Raw genomic sequence first — 20,353 nt, forward strand, 5'->3', positions numbered from 1 at the left:
TGCTCTCCAGACCTGTTCCAAGCTGAACAATACTGCTCACATGATAATGGAAGGTTGACACTATCGAATGTGCTCAATTAGACTGTGTAGCTCCTCCTTTCTAGTATAATAATGTTTAAGAGTTAAGAAATTTAAAGGAATTTACAACAAGGAGTGGTTTTATAGCTTCACTCTCATTTTTTATAAATTACAAAAAGGGCAACGTTCTACAGGGCAGAAAGCGGGTTACTGGTCTACAGGGTAATAATCTCTCATACAATTCTCTGTGTGCCAGTGTTCAACAGGACAAAACTAACGTTTCCCCACTTAGTGAGCAGGGACCTCCCATTTTTAATGTGGCTTTCCTAAATTAGGATAGAGTTTAATAAATCATGATTTCATTCTCTTCATTAATCCTTTATTGTGACTCCTATCTGTCCCCCTTCCTTTCACTCTGTGACTTCCCTGATCACAAACCTCCCACCCCTTTACAGCTTCTCTGGTTACTAAAGTTTTCAGGCAAGCCCTTGTTTGTGTTTCCAGTGCCACCATGCAAACTGGAGGGACATGCCTTTGGCAAACAGCTTTTCCAAAGGAGATTCTTTTTTCGAACTCCTCCTCCCATATTACATTAGACTCTGTTCCTACTCCTTACTGGACATCTACCTGTTTCACTTTCCCTTGACACTTTGACCTCCTCTTTTCCTAGGTATTTACCCCATTTCGCAAACTGATCCTTAGTGCTGATAACAGGAAGGACATGGAGGACTGGATGGCAGCTCTCAAATCTGTGCAGAGCCGCGAGCTCTTTGAGGTAATAGCAAGTACTCAGCCAGTAAGAGTGACACAGCTAATCCTTCCTTAATAGCATTTGCATCATGACGAGAATTTCCTCCTACAATAGAATTCTTTACGCTGAGCTTAGTTGCAGCTTGATCATTCAGCGTATAGCTTTCCAGCAGTTTCCCACAGGTGACTGTCTAACTTTACCCCTGCCTAAAACATTCCTGACCAGACTATTTATAGCCAACATTTTTTTTGCTTTCTGTCATAGATGTCTATTTCTTTTTTTTTGTGTGTTTTTTTTTAATGACTTTTTTTGTTGCTGGCAGGAGTGCTGTGTTTGTGGGACTTTTCTCATTCAGTGACGGATATATATTTTCAGTAAACTTATTTTTTTCTCCTCCCTGTGTAATGGTGCAGTAATTAGAGCATTCATTGTTCGTCTGGGCACTAATCTACCCTGACCTGCTGGATCTACTCATGTGGTCACTGCCTTCAGGGTAAACAACATTTTCTTTTTCATACTCTGCAGTCTGCACAGTACAGTATGGACCATTTCTCAGGAATGCATAACTGGTATGCCTGCTCTCATGCTCGCCCGACTTACTGCAATGTGTGCCGAGAAGCCCTTTCAGGGGTTACCTCTCATGGACTTTCATGTGAAGGTATGTGTTTAATGTATATGGTTGTTTTCCTTATCTATATGTGATGAATGCACCATGCACTCTGTTTGTATTTCCAGTAACTTGCTGTAACTGTGGATCCCATCAAAGGTTATATTTCAGATACTGCAATGTGGGAGACAACTTTGTCATCTGTTTCTTCTATATGTTTACAGGCCTTCCGAAGAGTTTATTTGTTTTAAATTCAGGGTAATTACCGGTATATTTTCTCTTAAAAGCAGAGGTAACTTGTCTTCTCTACCTGCTTTTATATGTTATTATTTCTGTAAACAGTTTAGTATTTTTTACTTATAAGCTTTAATTTAGACAGAACATTTTTTTCTATAATTTTGGGCATATATTTTATGTTTGTTTAATCAACTGACAACGTTTAGAAACATTGAGATATATATATATATATATATATATATATATATATATACATTTAGCGCTTAGTTGTGGCTAAAGGGTTGTACCTTTAATTTGTTTATGTGTTTTATATACGGTATATTTTTTTTAATTTTTTTTTTCTGCAGCACATTAACATTTAGAAGGTTAAATAATGTGTTATGTCTATATTTCAATGTTCTCATTTCTACGGTAACTTGGTTGCTGGACAGAGTTGATTTTTTACAATTCCTTTTTTTTCATAATTATATTAGATAGTTTTTTTCTAGTGGCTCGATGCACATTGAATTAACCAATAGATCAAAAAGAGAAGGAGGAGGGCTAACGGCAAAATAAACATTTATTTCATGAGTTATCCAGATTGGTATGTAGGGCAAATTAGCTTGGATTAAATATGGGATTTTAATTTTGAATAGCACACACTCTTTCTCAATGCTGTAGGGGGGAGTGCACTGCACATGCTTGCTTTGCTTTATATGAGGTGTAACACACACTTATAAGGAATGCTAAAGGACGTAAATCATGGTAAAGCTATGTAGATAGCCAATTTACAAAATCCAATAGTCTTAATTTTTTAGAACACCTGGCAAAAATAATGGGGGTTTAGTTACAGTATATAATTATATGTTGCATAAGTCTGCAGCAACACCAGTGTACCCCAATTTTTGCAGGTCCTATCCTAGCAACCTAACGCCTGCTCTTATGAGATTAACCCACTTACTTTGATTGTATAGATTGTTTGTATAGGTCGTGTAGGCTTAAAGCAACACACATATTATGATACGTAAATATTCTGCAATGCTGTGCAATGCAAAAACCAAGCACAAAAGTAACTCATGCAATATGTAGTCATACAGGAACGAGAGAAGAGCACACAGCCTAAAGGAGGAAGTGGGCTATAATTACACAGACTGTGAAAGTGATTTGTATCCAGAAGGGAAGGTGGATTGCCAGGTGTGCATTCCAATTCTAGCTATGTACCTTAGGAGACGTATGCATTATTATTCTGATTAGTATTTATATAGCCCCAGCATATTCCTTGTGTTTTACAATTATAATGGGTATATATAGAAAGAGGCCATTGACAGACAAAGTACTGCTGAGCTTGCAGTCACAAGAGTTGATACAGACCCTGCTTTACTGAACTTACAATACATGGGTTCTTTCCAACTCTTTTAAGGAAACAGGTTTTCTTTGTTTAATTCAAATATAATGTGTCTATTATATTGTGTGATAATGATGCCTATTCAGAACTATTTACCTTCACCCTGACACCGAACACAAAAGGTGTCCTTTCTCTCTGTGCATTTTCATGGAAAATCGACTGTCCTTCAAGGTAACTATGAGCTATGCTAGAATTTCACCTGTAACGATTCAGTCACTTTAGTGGAGGAATCTGGGCGTGGGTTTAAGTATTTTCTTTTAAAAGTTGCAGGTTACATAACCCTATCGCTACAAAACAAAATATTTATAAAGAATATCCCCACTGCCTTTTGACACTGACAGTGGTCAAGGGAGGTGAAGTTAAAGGGATACTCCAGGCACCCAGACCACTTCTGCCCATTGGAGTGGTCTGGGTGCAAGCTCCCACCACCGTTAACCCTGCAAGTGTAATTATTGCAGTTTTTATAAACTGCAATAATTACCTTGCAGGGTTAAGTCCTCCTTTAGTCGCTGTCTGCAAGATAACCACAAGAGGGACTTCGGTGTTCTTAGCACACGAAAAGTATTTTAAACGACACTGGACATCCTCACGCTATGCATTGAATAATGCTTTCCTATGGGGAGGTCTAATGCGCCCGTGGCCATTGCTGCGCATGTGCATTAGGTTTCCCCCGCCGGCTGACGTGGCGGAGCCTGACCCCGCGCCGAGGAACATCGGCGCTGGATTCAGGTAAGTCACTGAAGGGGTATTAACCCCTTCAGCAACATGGAATGAGGGATGGGAGGGAGAGGGGCACTGCAGGGTCCTGCAGTGCCAGGAAAACAGATATGTTTTTTCCTGGCACTGGAGAGTCCCTTTAAAGGATCACTATAGGGTCAGGAACACAAACATGCATTCCTGATCCTATAGTGTTAACACCACCATCTAGCCACCCTGGGCCCCTCATGCCTCCATAAATGTAGTAAAAAAATCTTACTGTATTCAAGCTTGAAACTGTAACTCTGCATGCTGTTAGACTCAGAACAAAAAGGCAGTGTGCTGACATCATCAGAAGTGGTGGCCTGATCCAATCACAATGCTTTCCCACAGGATTGGCTGAGACTGACCAAGAGGCAGATCAGGGGCAGAGCCAGCATGATTCAAGCACAGCCCTGGCCAATCAGCATCTCCTCATAGAGATGAATTGAATCAATGACTCTCTATTAGGAAAGTTCAGTGTCTGCATGCAGAGGGAGGAGACACTGAATGTTTGGATGTATTTTAGGCAGCCATGACCCAGGAAGGATCTCTAACAGCTATCTGAGGAGTGGCCAGTGAAGTTATCACTAGGCTGTAATGTAAACACTGCATTTTCTCTGAAAAGACAGTGTTTACAGCAAAAATCCTGAAGGTAATGATTCTACTCACCAGAACAAATGCAATAGGCTGTAGTTGTTCTGGTGACTATAGAGTTCCTTTAATGCAGTAGTTTAAAATGTTCCTCTGAATTATTTGCTTGCTGCCCCTCTGCAGATAATATAATATAATTTACATATATTTATCTAAGCCTATTATTAATAGTCAACTTTATTTTTATATAATTTTGTTTTTGTCATTAAAGGGTCCAAGTGATACTGGTGTTCTACTTATTTTCTGAGATGCATATTTCCTTTTAACACTACATATAAGAAACATTTCAAAATAAAATATGTGCGTTCTTTTTAGTTAATGTACTATTAGTTTATATCAATATTATATTAATTGGATATAATAATATAAGCTTTCTATCCAGCAAATAATGTGGTGTGTTTGTGACTGTCATTTAGAACTTGTAAAGAAACACAATACCCTTAGGAATACAAATGCGTATCCCTAACGATATAGTGCCTTACTCACCGTTTTGGTTGCCGGGGTTAAAAGGGTGATTTTATTTACATTTTCTCCCTAGAAAAAGCAGAGCAGCAATGTTTTCAGGTTAAAATTATAGGAAAGGTGGGGGTGGGGGTCATGGCACCGAGACCATCAGTAAAGGCATAGCAATCACAGTACTGCAGCATTAAAGGGGCTCTGCATATGCAAAATGCAATGTTTCCTTTTGTTTAAAATGTATTTTATTGATAACATGTTTTACCAAGGATGTTACATAGAAATGTATTTTGTTTTCAAGTATGTCCCAGAGAGCGTGTAAAAAATACATTGCTACACATATAATAGACATCTACAGTATTATTATGCATGCGTAGATGGTGGTGCAACATGACTGTTCTGCTTTGGCCATGTAACTGGTTAATAAAAAGAAGCAAAACTTCATTAATCTCGAAGCAGATAAAGACAGGAAATTGGATGAAAAATTTATGTGGTGCAGACTTGCAGTAAAAAAGTAGCCAAGCCAGTCTTCTTCCTCTTCTTTTTTTATTTGCAGTTATTCATTTCAGGCAGACATAGTTTGTATAAAATTTCTGCCAGGTTTTGTCCTCTTATTATGCTTTGCCCTCTGTTGCTCAGTTTCCTAATTTGTTTGGCACAGTGCTTTTTATTTTTTTTCAAGTAAACTACGGTAGGTGCTTGGTTGGTGACAAGCCAGTTGCTTGTGTGCAGTTCCCAGTCCTTGATGTTACAATTAAACAAGTCTACTCATTAAAACAATGGATCTCAATACATTCCAGACATTCTTCCTGTCTAACCTGTCAAAATGAGAGACAACAGCTCATATATCTTCATAGGTGGAAACAAAGGGATTATGTAGCAATGGGCCTGCCTTTCTGTTGAAGTAATGCAGTGATATAGTCAGTCCATGTAACCTGTGAATGTTAAACCACTTCCTGCTTAACCCCTTAAGGACCAAACTTCTGGAATAAAAGGGAATTCATGACGTGCCACACACGTCATGTGTCCTTAAGGGGTTAATAGCCTGATAATGTCCATCACTGATTCACTGTGCTTCATCATCTAAACCTTTTCAAATAACCAACACAGCGACACGAGTGAAAATGTTACGACTTTGATTCCAGTTTGAAAACCTCTGCAGTTTCATTCCTCATTCCTTTTGTTTCCTTGGTTATTGAAGTTTGAAAGTCTTTGTCCCTGAATTGCACCACTTTTCTGCCAATGACATTTAATTAAAGCTCCCTCAATTGTGTGAAGCGGTGATATCTGAAGCAGAAGACTGGGTGAAGGCAACTTGTGAAGAACTGTAACAAAGGACCTTGTAGCATATCATTAACGGACAGTACCATATATGAAGTAGACATTCTGAAGGATGTGCTGGTGTAGAGATTGCTTGGGTACAAAGTTGTAGAAAAAGTGTCAGTACTGTGAAAGGACATAAAGAGGGGTGGCCATATAACGCTTATAACCATTTATTGTTGATCTGTTTATACAGTGTGCAAGTTTAAATCTCACAGAAGATGTGCGGTGAGGGCCACCAATAACTGCAAATGGACAACTTTGGCCTCTATTGGGAAGGACATTATAGAGGATGAGGATGGAGTGAGTCAATTTCATCCGATTTCCATTAAGTTGTTTTGGCATATCTTGCCCTAATATTGTGGCGAGTTAATTTTCTCATGCGATGTTCCTTAATATGTATTTTCCCTTTTATTTGAAGGTATCAATGCCACACCAGTGGCTGGAAGGGAACCTACATGTGAGCGCTAAGTGTACTGTGTGTGAGAAGACATGTGGAAGTGTCCTCCGTCTTCAGGACTGGCAGTGCTTGTGGTGCAAGGCAGCGGTAAGATAGGCTATGAAACAAACCTTGTATGTGTATGTAAGTGTGAGGAGAGAAGTGTAGACATCCTCATCTCTTCAGCATGCAGCTGGGTACCTGTGTAATTCTTTGAACGGGTCAGAGAAAGAATATGGAGAAGAGGAGAAATGAAACTTTGAATCTTTGAATATTAGAATATTAAGCCAGATAATGTTAATGCTTATCCATATAGTCAGCTAGGAACACTAAGGGTTAACTTTCCCCAGAACCTTGGTCTTATCATATCAGTTAATTCCGGCCGTTCACGTCTATGCTCTATGGGCGGAGTTTCATACCACACCCCTACAATACTATTGGCTAGATGACCGGAATAGTTGAACGCACCTATTGGCTGGCACACAGGTGAATGTAATCCACATGGGTATATATTCTACTGCCGGGATAGCCTCATTTGCGATACCCCTGAGGACGGCGTGCGGTCACGCCGAAATGCGCGTCGGGTTTATTTTGTCAGCACTTATGAGCACTCTGCACTTATGATCTTTTAGTATCCACCTGGGGATACAGACATCTAGGTCGAGTTACTAGATCAGAACACCCACAAAGGTGTTATATAGGAGATAGAGGGTTAGCTTAGAGAGATGGTTGTCTTTTGGGATTTTTCTGGTTTGGGAAGAGGTTTCTACTTATGGGCTTAGTACTGCTGGTTGTATCCCTTTACGAATTTTGGGTCTCTACTACTCCTCTTTGGGTTACTGCATACTCTGTACCTACCTATTAACCCTCCTTCCATTTCTCTTTTACTCTTATCCTCTGAGGTGAGCACTATTTAGTATATCGTCCTCTTTTTTTTTATTAGGACCTTTACCTTATTAGGCTATTTATTAGCCGTACAGTATGCTACACCTCTCTCCATATGATATTCTAGATACCTTTGTCTGGTCCCAGGTTTTTAATAGACTCCAATAAAGTTTTAGTTTTTTTTGTTATCTTTACACTTACCGTTGAGATTGGACTGGGTCCTTTTCCTATTGGTTATCTTTTAGTAAGGTAGCTTTTTGGGTATTATTTTCTACTTTTATATTTCTTGGGTTACCCCCTATTACCCAGTCTAGATGACCCTATTAACTCGAGAGACGGGAGGTGGGTACGTTTTTGCTCCCTACCTTCCGGTCTCTTTTGTTTCTCATACTTAATGAGAAATGAAACACTGTTTCCTCATTTACAGTGTGCTCCTGGACTAAATTGGATTGTCAGTGTTATAATCAAGAGAAGTGACAATTTCCCTTTCTATGATAGTGGGGTTTCTTGATATACTTATCTATGTCCATATTTTTATCTTAATTTATAGCATTAGGTCCGTATATATTCCGTGATTATTTTTGTAGAAAGTTATTATTGTGGGGGAGTGATGTGTTGCAGTTGAATTTCTGTTGGGGTTGTTGATGATGCAATTTTGATTATGGTCTGTTGTTGCAGTAATCAGATAAGATTTTAGTAGACATCTGTATTGCTATACAAACATTTTGCAACATTTTAAGGATGCGATCCAGGGTGAATTGTTGTGATCATGTCTCTGTAGGCACCAAACCAACTTTAGTTTAATAAAGCAGTTTTGGTGTATAGATCATGCCTGTGCAATTCACTACCGTTTAGGAGTTAAATAACTTTGATTTAACAATCCTACAATAAATTCTAAGTTCCAGTTTTGGATAGTCCGTTTAATCTAGCATTTCTTATCTCTTGCACTGCTAATTGCCTCCTGTGTATGATTAAAGTTCAAGTTACAGAGTAGGAGATACAAAGTTCTAAAGCAAGTGAACATCTGAGAGGTGTGGCTAGCGCTGTATAAACAGAAACAAAAGTGATTAAACCCCTAAATGGCAGAGAATTGAGCAAAGACCTCTATAGAATTTGCATAGACCTCCGACTGTGGCCCAAGTCACTGCTGTACTCCCACGCATGATTGAGAGTACAGCATAGAAGTCAACCAAGGGTTCCTCAAGATCCTCCATAGGTAAATTCAATTCCCTGTAGCTGTCTTTGGTGACGGCTGGAGGGATGAACACTTCTAGACGGTGGTAGCTTTGACCAGTGTCTAGAAGTGTCAGGTGTAGGAAATATACTGAGACAATTTAGTCCCTAGTTTATATTCTCTGGACTGAATTGGGATTCTATCTTTATGAAATACTAATTTTTCATGGGGGGATGACAGTACTGCTTTAAGTTAAAGTTGTTTTGTCGCCTATAGTATCCCTTTAACCCCTTAAGGACCAAACTTCTGGAATAAAAGGGAATCATGACGTGTCAGACATGTCATGTGTCCTTAAGGGGTTAATATTGTTTTCCTGACCTTGTTTGATATACTTGTTAGTTTTCAGTATTGTATGCTTGGGATAATTGAAGCAAACACATAGCATCTCTGTCCATTAGTTTTAAAGGAACACTATAGTCACCTAAATTACTTTAGCTAAATAAAGCAGTTTTAGTGTATAGATCATTCCCCTGCAATTTCACTGCTCAATTCACTGTCATTTAGGAGTTAAATCACTTTGTTTCTGTTTATGCAGCCCTAGCCTCACCTCCCCTGGCTATGATTGACAGAGCCTGCATGAAAAAAATAAACTGGTTTCACTTTCAAACAGATGTAATTTACCTTAAATAATTGTATCTCAATCTCTAAATTGAACTTTAATCACATACACGAGGCTCTTGCAGGGTCTATCAAACTATTAACATAGCAGGGGATAAGAAAATCTTAATTAAACAGAACTTGCAATAAAGAAAGCCTAAATAGGGCTCTCTTTACAGGAAGTGTTTAGGAAGGCTGTGCAAGTCACATGCAGGGAGGTGTGACTAGGGTTCATAAACAAAGGGATTTAACTCCTAAATGGCAGAGGATTGAGCAGTGAGGCTGCAGGGGCATGTTCTATACACCAAAACTGCTTCATTAAGCTAAAGTTGTTCAGGTGACTATAGTGTCCCTTTAAGGGCAGTATATAACCCAGCTCTTCTCGTCTCCACACTGCTGTTTCAGACTTTACTGGCTCAGTGTGAGGATGGAATACATGATTATGGCATGTTTGCTTTCCCAGTTTGACTTTAGCATCAGGTATCTGCTCTGGTCCCAACCAGTTATTTTTGAGTGACACTGAAAACTTTTTTGTATGCGTACACTGGGACAGAACTACAGTGTTACATTGATACTTGCACTTGATGTTGCTGTCATCAGCGAAGCACAGATCTGTGTTATAATAGATGCCTTCCATTGTTTTAGCTTGGTTACAACATTTACTCATTGTTTTTTTGTCTTCTGCTATCTTTCCTTTTCTGTAGGTACACACATCTTGTAAAGATCATCTTCCTAACAAATGTCCCTTGGGACAGTGTAAAGTGTCAGTAATTCCTCCGACAGCTCTTAACAGCATAGATTCAGATGGTATGTTACATTGAAACAGGAAGAAGGTGAAAACGTACATGCTATTCGTTTATTTCAAAATTAAATAAAGTCAAATTATTATTTTACTAACATTTCAACTGTTTAGTAAATACAATTCTTCTTAACCTATTTGTGGTAGTCCTTTTTTAGTGATATAGCCAGCACAGTTAATTTGGTTATATGTATATATGAAGCCGTCTCTCTGCCGTCTGCATGTTTTGCTACTTACTGAGTACCTGAATTCTATTTCCTGGCTAATCATGGCAGCATCACTTATGGGTAGCTCCTCCCTTAGCAGTCACAGGACAGGAATTAATTAGATTAATTAATTAGACTGATAGGTATAAAGAGTCCCTCCTCCCCTTACACCACAGCCACCTGGTCTTCCCCGATGACGTTCATGAAACACTACAAGTTGGATGTGGATACTCCTTCCACTTCCTTTGGGAAGAGTGTTCTATCTACGGTTTCTTTGTCCCGTTGATATTAAATTTCTTTGCAGCATAGAGTCTGTTTAGTGTCTTTTCTCGATTTAAGTTTTTCCACCCTATAATTTTGTGAGCTTGGGTATTACCCATAAGTGATGCTGCCATGATTAACCAGGAATAGAGAAAATTTATGACAAACTTACCGTAATTTTCTTTTCCTGGCTATTTCTCATGGCAGCATCAGGGTTCCCGCCCATTCTTTTATTTTTCAGCTTTATAATTGGACTGAGGTGTAAGGGGAGGAGGGACTCTTTATACCTATCAGTCTAATTAATTAATCTAATTAATTCCTGTCCTGTGACTGCTAAGGGAGGAGCTACCCATAAGTGATGCTGCCATGAGAAATAGCCAGGAAAAGAAAATTACGGTAAGTTTGTCATAAATTTTCTCTATTCCTGTAGTTGAATGGAACAGATATTTCTCTCCTTTGTAATTCATAAAGTAACACCGTCTCTGTGACTGTATTACTCAATTACCATACACTTTTTTTTTTTTTGTTATCCTCTCTTCAGGGTTTTGGAAGGCTAGTTGCCCCCCCTCCTGCACTAGTCCCTTGCTTGTGTTTGTCAATTCAAAGAGTGGAGACAACCAAGGGGTGAAGTTTCTGCGGCGTTTCAAACAGCTGCTCAACCCGGCTCAAGTATTTGACTTAATGAATGGCGGACCTCATCTAGGGTGAGAGCAAAATAGAGCAAATTTGCAAATTGAGAGGCAATTGGGGCAAGATCATGGGTAAGCAGATGAAGTAGAGAGCAGTCAAAGTCAATTGACAAAGAAGAACATAATGAGTAAGAAAGTACGTACTCAAAAATGGTGCAAAGTTAGATGTGAATGCAAGGGTGGAACATTGCAGATGCAAACATTACATTCTGGGAGCAAAGCAGCATGGACCTGCAGAGAAAAAAAACTGACACAGGGCATTTCTCTCTTCTTGCTCAGCTTGCGCCTGTTTCAGAAGTTTGACACATTCCGTATTTTGGTGTGTGGAGGTGATGGAAGTGTTGGGTGGGTTCTTTCTGAAATCGATACTCTTAACCTTCACAAACAGGTAGGTACAACTCACTTTTCTGTCAACTCACTCATTTACTATAGTATTGTACTTGTTTCTTGAATCATTTGTCTCCTTGAGGAAAAAACTATCCCCTCTTTCTTTTAGTGCCAACTCGGAGTTCTGCCTCTAGGGACCGGGAATGATCTGGCTCGGGTGCTTGGATGGGGCTCTGCTTGTGACGATGACACTCAGCTCCCCCAAATTCTGGAGAAACTGGAAAGAGCTGGAACAAAAATGCTAGACAGGTGAGACTGGTGTTATGATTCTGCGATGGAGATGTTGCGAGACCATCCATAATGGTGAACAGTACCTTAGTGCTTTTTGGCTTAATTTCAAAGCTCTGTGTCAGGTGCAATGATATGACTTAATCTGCTATTAAAGTAACCCTACGTGTTCAGTGACTTATGCTGTAGTTTAAACCTCAATAAAAATATGTAAAAAAGAAAAAAAAAAACCTCTCTAATAGAATTCTGCAATGCAAAGCACCTGCTATATTCAAAGAAATATTTTTACTATATTTACTATACTTTTACTATATTTACAAAGAAAAGGTTTGGTTTTCGTAGCTATAAATATGTTTTAAAGTCTGTTGGCATAGCCAGGTTTGTTAAATTCAATCACAATAGGCCCTAGAGAATCTGTGCATTAAGATAAATGTTGTCTTTTTAAGGCCATGTGTGTGCTTTTTGTTCATGAAATAAGTCTGTCACATTGAGAATACAAACATTCAAACTCCCACTACTCTTGCGCGGCAGTAATGGCTACAGTATACATCAGCCCAAATACATAGAAAAATAAAGTTACCGGTGCAGTATCCTAATTCCCTATGCACATTTAAATAACTGGAGGTTAAAAACGTTTACTTCACAATTCTAACATTCATATGCATTAAAATAAAACTGACAACTAATATTTTAAGACGTCATATATTAAGGAAGAGGATAATATGCTACTAGCAAACATGACTTTGTGAGCATAACATTATTTTCTTATTTGAAGCTTTAAGTAAGTGAAGATGCGCTATAGTTTTCATCATACTATAAACTGAATTACATCTTACTTGCTTTTTTTTTTTTCTCCTGACAGGTGGAGCATCATGGTGTATGAAACCAAGCTTCCTGCCCAAACTCCAGACTCCTGCACAGCAATGGAGCCAAATGAAGATTGCGAGGTAGGTAGACGTTGCCTGAATTACTTATCTTTCTGAGTCTATGGAAGCTGATATCACAGCTTGTACCTTGTTCTTCTTGACCATCTTCTAATTCCTCTGTAGGTGCAGCAAATCTTGGGCTATGAGGACTCAGTGGCTGCTCATCTATCACAGATTCTTAGCTCAGACCAGCACTCTGTGGTTATCTCATCAGCAAAGTAGGTCCCTCGAATGGTGTATGAGTGTCAGTGTGGTTATTCCGTCTATTTTAACAGTGTTAGAGGCTCTGACCTAGTTTGCTTGATGAGGTTTGCAGTGCTAATATATAAGCGTGTGCACGGCACAACATTTCCACTCAATAATAAATACAAATTGGTAAAGGTTGTATTGCAAAAGGGGAGCAAAGTGGGTGGAATCAAACAATTATTATTATTATGTTATTTATATAGCGCCATCAAATTCCACAGCGCTTTACAACAGAGGGGAACAGAGGGGTTGAGGGCCCTGCTCAATGAGCTTACATGCTAGAGGGAGTGGGGTAAAATGACACAAAACGGTAAGGATAGTATTAGACTAGTGACAGTTGCAGAAGAGGAATCAGTCAGGAGCTATTAACAGTTTAATTGATACGCTTTTATGAAGAAGTGGGTTTTTAACGATTTTTTGAAGGAGTGGAGACTGGGTGAGCATCTAACGGAGGAGGGAAGCGAGTTCCACAGGAACGGTGCAGCCCTCGAGAAATCTTGAAGGCGAGCATCAGAGGTGGGAGTACGGACAGAAGATAGACGTAAGTCTTCAGCAGATCGTAAGGACCTAGACGGGACATACTTGTGTATAAGGGAGGATAGATAGGTGGGAGCAGCATCATTTGAAAGCAAGAACCCGAATTTTAAATTGAGCTCTATATTTCATAGGAAGCCAATGTAGGGACTGACAGAAGGGTGAGGCATGGGAGGTGCGGGCGGATAGGAAGATGAGCCTCGCTGCCGCATTCATTATGGACTGTAACGGCGCAAGTTGGGAGCACGTAAGACCACTGAGAAGCGGATTACAGTAGTCAAGGAGTTACAGTAGAGAAAGGACAGTGGAATGGACCGACACCTTAGCCGCATCTGGCGTTAAGTAGGGGCGGATGCGCGCAATGTTTTTTTTTTTTTTAATTCTTTAGTTTTGAAGTGCGCACAGTGATAACAATTGCTTATGAGGTACCCCAAAGGCAATCCTCTAGCACGTTAGGCACAATTTGAACATAGGGGTAGACATGAGATCTTGCACACAATTTTTTTTTTAAGTAAGGAGATAAACAGTAATGATGGACTTTGCTTAGAGAGTTTGAAATACACAACAAATTAAAACAACGTTTTGGTTTTCTACATAGTGGGTGAATATGCTGTGTCAGATGTTAAGCAGAAACGTTTAAAATTATTCTTATTCTAAATTAAGCGGACAGGTTACATATCGAACAACTTAGTTTAAGACTCCGCTGGAAGTTAAATCTGAAGCGGGGTGTTCCTATCCCTGATTGAGTCACATAGGTTGAATTACCAGGAGCTTCCTGTGGTGTTTAACAGTAATCTGCCCTGTCTGGTTAGTTGAAGGCGATTAAGTGATTTGAGACATAAGCGTTTACGCATTTCAATGCTGAACTATGGAACTCAATCTATGCTGGAATAATGCATGTAATAGCTGTCAGCTAGGGTGAGTGACTTAAGAGTGACCATGAGGCTGAAATTAAATGCAGTACCGATAAAGTATTGTCCAAATTAACTGTGCCGGGCTGCCTAAATATAAGTATGCAAGCATGTACCAGACAGTTCGCTTCAGTCCCTCTAAAATATCGCTACTACTAGCAAGTAATCCAAACCAAACATGTCTGGTCAACATGTCCTATATAGGCAACAGGCAGAGAGCGTAACTGAGACACATTATAGGGTTATAACACCCCAGAAACCCATGGAGGAACAATCAGTTGGTAAAATGATGGACACATACAATTGCACAAAATTAACAGACCTGAATAGGCACGCCATAGATTGAATAAAGCATTGAGATGTCACTGTTAGATAGTACAGGTTACACAATATAACGTAAAGAGGAACATGCAGGTCTATGAGTGTTACTTGTGTTATGCTAGGTAGCTGCAGTGTGTGGAGGTACATGTGTTCACTAAGCAGTTTGAACTATCAGTGTAGGTGCTGAAATGTGTCTGCATGGGCTATATGGTCGTTTTATAATCATGGGCGTCAGGTCTGCAGGAGCAGTGTGCCTGCTCTTTTTAATCTTGTGCCGGTGAGACTGTGCGTGCAGGTAAGTATGTAGGGGATCGGTGGGGCAGTCCAACGTGTTGTGCTGGGGGGTATACCCCAGTTCATCCGATACCCTGGTTCGGAAGCCGGCATGTCCACGAGAGGCAGAGTCCAGGTAAGTCCTCCTCATAGCCCCGAGCCGATGCAGATTCCCGCTGATGGAGGTAGCAAGATGTTTCCCGCTCATAGGAGGCAGCGGTTTCTCCTGGATGGGGTCGGTTGCGGGTCCGGTTAGGATGGCGTCCTCCGCGGTGACAATTATGCCGTGTCGGAGGTCTCGGTTTCTGATTTTCCTCACCGGTGTGCTTCCGCTTGAGTAGGCCCTCCATGTACAGCTGTGTGTCCGTGCGATGAAAAATGTCCATATGGGTCCCGCTCTTTTTCCGCCTCGCTGTTCTCCTTTCGCTACAGGTAAGCTCTATCAGTAGCTTCGTAGGGATGGCAGTCGCCTGGTCCCAGGAGCTGTCTGTCCTGGTGGCTAGATGCTGCGGCAAGGCTCCCTCTGTGCGCGGCCTTACTTTGCTCATTAGGTTAGCACGTGGTTGGTCTACGGCGGCCATCTTGAGGGGAGCTGCCCGGGAACCGCTCCACAGCAGGGCGGCTGTTCGGACCCAGCTCAGAGTAGTAGGAGCTGCTTGTGGGGACCGGGATAACCCCCACCGGTCCAGAGGGGGGGGGGGGACAGCGAGTCGCCGGTCGGAGACCTGGGAGAGCGGCCGTCTCGTCCCAGCTCAAGCTCCATCAGGCCTCAGGCTGTTGTCGGGTTACTTCAAGTCCAAACAGGTCGTGTGTGGTATCCCTGTGTGCATCAGCAGCTGGGGAGCAATGTGGTTGCCAATGTGTGTCAGTGGCTGCTTTTGGCTTTCAGTTGGCACCGATTTTCCGAGTTCTGATGCGGGAGCTCAGACAGAGTGTGTCTGATCCGATCAGCAGTCAGGCTCCGCCCCCCGCGCAATGTTTTTGAGATGGAAATGACAGGATTTGGCGATAGATTAAACATGAGGCTTGAAGGAGAGGTCAGAGTCAAAGAGAACACCCAGGCAGCGAGCCTGCGTGGTGCAGCTGATGGTAGCACCGTTGACTTGGAGGGAGACAGACACAGGAGTAACAACACTTGAAGGAGGAAAGACCAGAATTTCAGTGTTGGTTAAGTTTAGTTTAAAGGGACACTCCAGGCACCCAGACCACTTCTGCCCATTGGAGTGGTCTGGGTGCCAACTCCCACTACTCTAAACCCTGCAACTGTAATTATTGCAGTTTTCATAAACTGCAATAATTACCTTGCAGGGTAACTCCTCCTCTACTGGCTGTCTACTAGACAGCCACTAGAGGGCACTTACTGCTTCATAGCACATGTTTTCTGTGCTAGAGCGTCGCTGGAGGTCCTCACGCTGTGTGAGGACCTCCAGCGTCGCTCAATTCTCCATAGGAAAGTATTGAAAAGCATTTTCAATGCTTTCCTATGGAGAGCTCTAATGCGCCGCGCATGCGCATTAGGTCTCCTCAGCCGGCGGGCGAGATCAGTCTCCCCGCCGGCTGACGTCATGAAGGGGAGGAGCGGCGGCAACCCGAAACCACCACCAAGGGACATCGGCGGGGGTCTCAGGCAAGTCACTGAAGGGGTTTTCACCCCATCAGCAACCGGGGATGGGTGATGGGAGGGAGAGGGGACCTGCAGTGCCAGGAAAAGGGATTGTTTTTAAGGAAGTGGGCAGCCATCCAGTTAGAAACAGCAGAGAGGCAGTCAGAGACACTAGTCAAGAGGGACGGGGAGAGATCAGGAGAGGACAGGTAGATTTGCGTGTCATCTGCATAGAAATGATATTGGAAGCCAAAGGAGCTAATGAGTTTACCAAGGGAGGCAGTATAGATAGAGAACAGTAGGGGACCAAGGACTGAAGCTTGGGGGACACCAACAGAGAGGAGTTGGGGAGAAGAGGCAGAGCCAGAGAAAGAAACACTGAAAGAGCGCTGGGAGAGGTAGGAGGAGCACCAGGAGAGAGCAATATCTTGTAGACCGATATTGCGGAGGATGAGAAAAAGCTGTTGATGATCAACAGTGTCAAAAGCTGCAGACAGGTCAAGGAGAATTAGAATAGAGTAGTGACCACGAGATTTTGCAGCAATAGTACAACACTTACATGGAAAGCCTCTATAGAGAGCTGGGCACGTGTACTAATACACCCCCATCGTCATTTTAGCACCTAGCTAGTGATAACTAAATAATGTATTTCCACAATCCTCCCAAAATACTATGCAGATTATGCAAATAAACACAAAGTGGCATCCTTTATTTTCACATTTCCCACGAAAAACAGTTTTCCAGAGCTGCTGTACCTATGGCAGTCGTGTCCTAATATTTGCCATATGAAAGGCTGGAATATGTAGGTTGTAGGTGATATACAACAATAAATGAAATCGTCTGTACAAAATCAGTGGGGAGCATTATCCATTTTCACAGTGTCTGCAATTTATATAATGCTGAGCTTTACACTTACAGCTTTCTGCACAATGCTGATGAGACCCAAAAGAATGAGACTGTGCAGGCCATAGTTGTTTATTTATCAATAAAAGCTGCTCTACGCACCAGAATAATTTGTGCTCAGCACAGCGTTTCCTTTTTACAGCACAGTGTGTTTACCTTAGAAGTTCTTATTTATTGTTGTTAATTGGACTTTAATCATACAGAGGAGGTTGTTTCAGTATCTAGCAGGCAATTAACAGAGAAGATTAAATTACATTTTAAATTTAACACATTGTGCAATAAGGGAAGCAAAACATTTGAGCTGTTTTTCAGGAAGTGTGTCTCACCCAGAGGAGTCATGGTGGAGAATCGTGCAGTGACATTGCAGGAGCATGACCTATACACCAAATACCTTCATTAAACTAAAGTTATTTTGCTGCTTAGAGTGTCACTTTAAAATCATAACCAGTGTGTTGACATAACAATGTTATAAAATAGCATTCCATTGCTAAGGAACCCTGTAGCAATATGGGTTGATAATTAAAATGTTTTTACATTTTTATTTAGAATCCAGTGCAATGTTACAATTTCTGAGTAACAGCACCAATGTGTTGTAACAATAGAAAAGCCTTACCCACTTGAAAAGAAAAGCATAAAAGGGAAAACAAGGCCCCTGGGTGCCAATAAAGCACAAAGGAATACCATAGGAAACAGGAGTGTGGATTGTGATTTTTGCACATTTTGTGAGCATTATGAAGGCACGTAATCTTTTAGAGCTGCTGTGTTTTTATGGTTTGGCATGGCATATGTATGTGATGCACATTTGTAAGTTACAAAAAAAATACTCCCAAACTACACTCCACTAATCCAGGCCCTCATAGGCGACCTTGAGAAATGGTGTGACAAACCCATCTCATGGATGGGATGTCTTCATACAGTAAAAATGAATATACCTCCAAGACTACTCTTCATGTTCCAAACTCTGCCAATAAAGATAACTAGAGAAGATCTCATGCCTATGCAAAAGGCGATAGACACCTTCATTTGGCAAAGAAAATGGCCCAGACTGGCCCGCAATCTACTATACCGACCTAAAAACAGAGGGGGACTGGGCTTGCCCCACCCATTACTACATAGCTGCCCAGTAAGCCCAAATCATACACTGGCACTCACCCCCAGACGATAGACGATGGGTGGTCATCGAGTCCCTGATGACAGGAGTGGATCTGCCCCAATTTTATATGTGGGTCCCCAAAACCCAGAGATCTATCTTAAAAACAACATGTCCATCTATCCTAAACTCCCTCCGAATTTGGGACCAAGTAAAGACAAAATATGCACTGAGCAACGACCCGTCACCACTAACCCCAGTTCTTCGAAACAGTGCATTCACCCCGGGACTAAGGGCTGGGGACTTCAAAGGCATAGAAACTACAGGGCTGCAAAGATATATACACCTATACATCAATGATAACATACGAACACTTAAAAACTCCTGCCTCACTCCAGACGAGGGACTACAAATCAGGGAATTTGCCCACAAGACTGAGGTCTGAACAGCGGCTAAAAAAAAACTTACCTTCTTTGAGAAACTATGTCATGAGGAGATGACACAGACCAAACTTATTACACTACTTTACCAGCATGTCAGCTCAGAGTCAGGAGAGTGGGGGCCACTTAGATACACTAACCAATGGGAAGCCGACCTGGGGGAAACACTGGAGGGAATAGACTAGCAGGAAATCTGGGAGGCATGCACCAAAGTGTCCATGTGCATCACACTACAAGAACAAAGCTATAAGACGCTCTTCAGGTGGTACACGACACCGGTTAAGCAATACCACATGAAGTTGAGTCCCACTGATGCCTGCTGGCACTCATGTGGAGAGAAAGGCACCTACATCCACATGTGGTGGCAATGCCCTAGAGTAAAAGAATACTGGGAGAAAATTATAGATCTTAGCTCTCAGATACTACAGAGACCTCTTGAACTTGACCCATGGGGATGTCCCAAGACCAACTGAGGGATTAAACAGACACGAACAAAAATTATTAAACATGCTATATCTAGCGACCAGACAAGCACTTCCACGGAAATGGGCATGCCCAGAACTGCCACACATCTCTGTGGTGCTCACGGAAATCAGAGACAACTACCTCGTGGACAAACTCACAGCTCAAGTCCGTAATACCATCTCCACTTTCAATAAAGTATAGGGACAATATGACGGTTAATCTCTAAATCCACAGGGATAATATTTTCACAGGGCACTCTATCACACAAGTGCAGGTAGCCAGCATTCTAAGCATGGTTCTGCACCGTAGCACTTAACTTTATTCTTTCTTTCTTTATTCCTTCTAATTTGTCTAGACTTTCACTCTATGGAGAAGCACTCACAGTGCTGTGAGCATGTAATAGGAGTTAGGGGTACTTAAACTGTTGATTCAAATTTTGTCCGGCACTGATATTTACTACTTTTTTATGGACTGAATCACCGTATTTTCGAATATGCTTAGCCCTTTCCTTTGCTAGTTGGCATTATAGATACTTTGTTGCAACTTTGTCTGACAGACTTTGAAGCAGTATCTAGACATAGCCTTACTGTGTGGTCTTTGGATAGCTCCATCCGGCATTACAATGTACCACTTACTCAGACTAAGAGATAGCTTTTTCTTTATTACGTGGTACATTATCTTAGATTTCAAATTTTGATAAGGGTACACACAGATTGTTGCTGTCTAGACATTCTCCGCTTATATATGCAATAGA

At 41.2% G+C, this 20,353-nt stretch overlaps 1 protein-coding gene across 2 annotated transcripts in view; it reads left to right on the top strand.

The window, feature by feature from the left end:
- DGKD (diacylglycerol kinase delta) overlaps positions 1-20,353 on the top strand; it is a 66,255-nt gene that overhangs the window by 27,668 nt on the left and 18,234 nt on the right. For both annotated transcript variants that reach the window (XM_063442432.1, XM_063442433.1), the window contains exons 4-13: positions 689-793; positions 1,295-1,427; positions 6,359-6,465; positions 6,584-6,709; positions 10,022-10,124; positions 11,125-11,287; positions 11,552-11,660; positions 11,769-11,908; positions 12,750-12,834; positions 12,937-13,031. In XM_063442432.1, coding sequence (XP_063298502.1) covers positions 689-793; positions 1,295-1,427; positions 6,359-6,465; positions 6,584-6,709; positions 10,022-10,124; positions 11,125-11,287; positions 11,552-11,660; positions 11,769-11,908; positions 12,750-12,834; positions 12,937-13,031 — 1,166 coding nt within the window. The remainder of the gene's footprint in view (positions 1-688; positions 794-1,294; positions 1,428-6,358; positions 6,466-6,583; positions 6,710-10,021; positions 10,125-11,124; positions 11,288-11,551; positions 11,661-11,768; positions 11,909-12,749; positions 12,835-12,936; positions 13,032-20,353) is intronic.

The sequence above is a fragment of the Pelobates fuscus genome, chromosome 2 (genome assembly GCF_036172605.1).
Source record: "Pelobates fuscus isolate aPelFus1 chromosome 2, aPelFus1.pri, whole genome shotgun sequence".
Classification (NCBI taxonomy): Eukaryota; Metazoa; Chordata; class Amphibia; order Anura; family Pelobatidae; genus Pelobates; species Pelobates fuscus.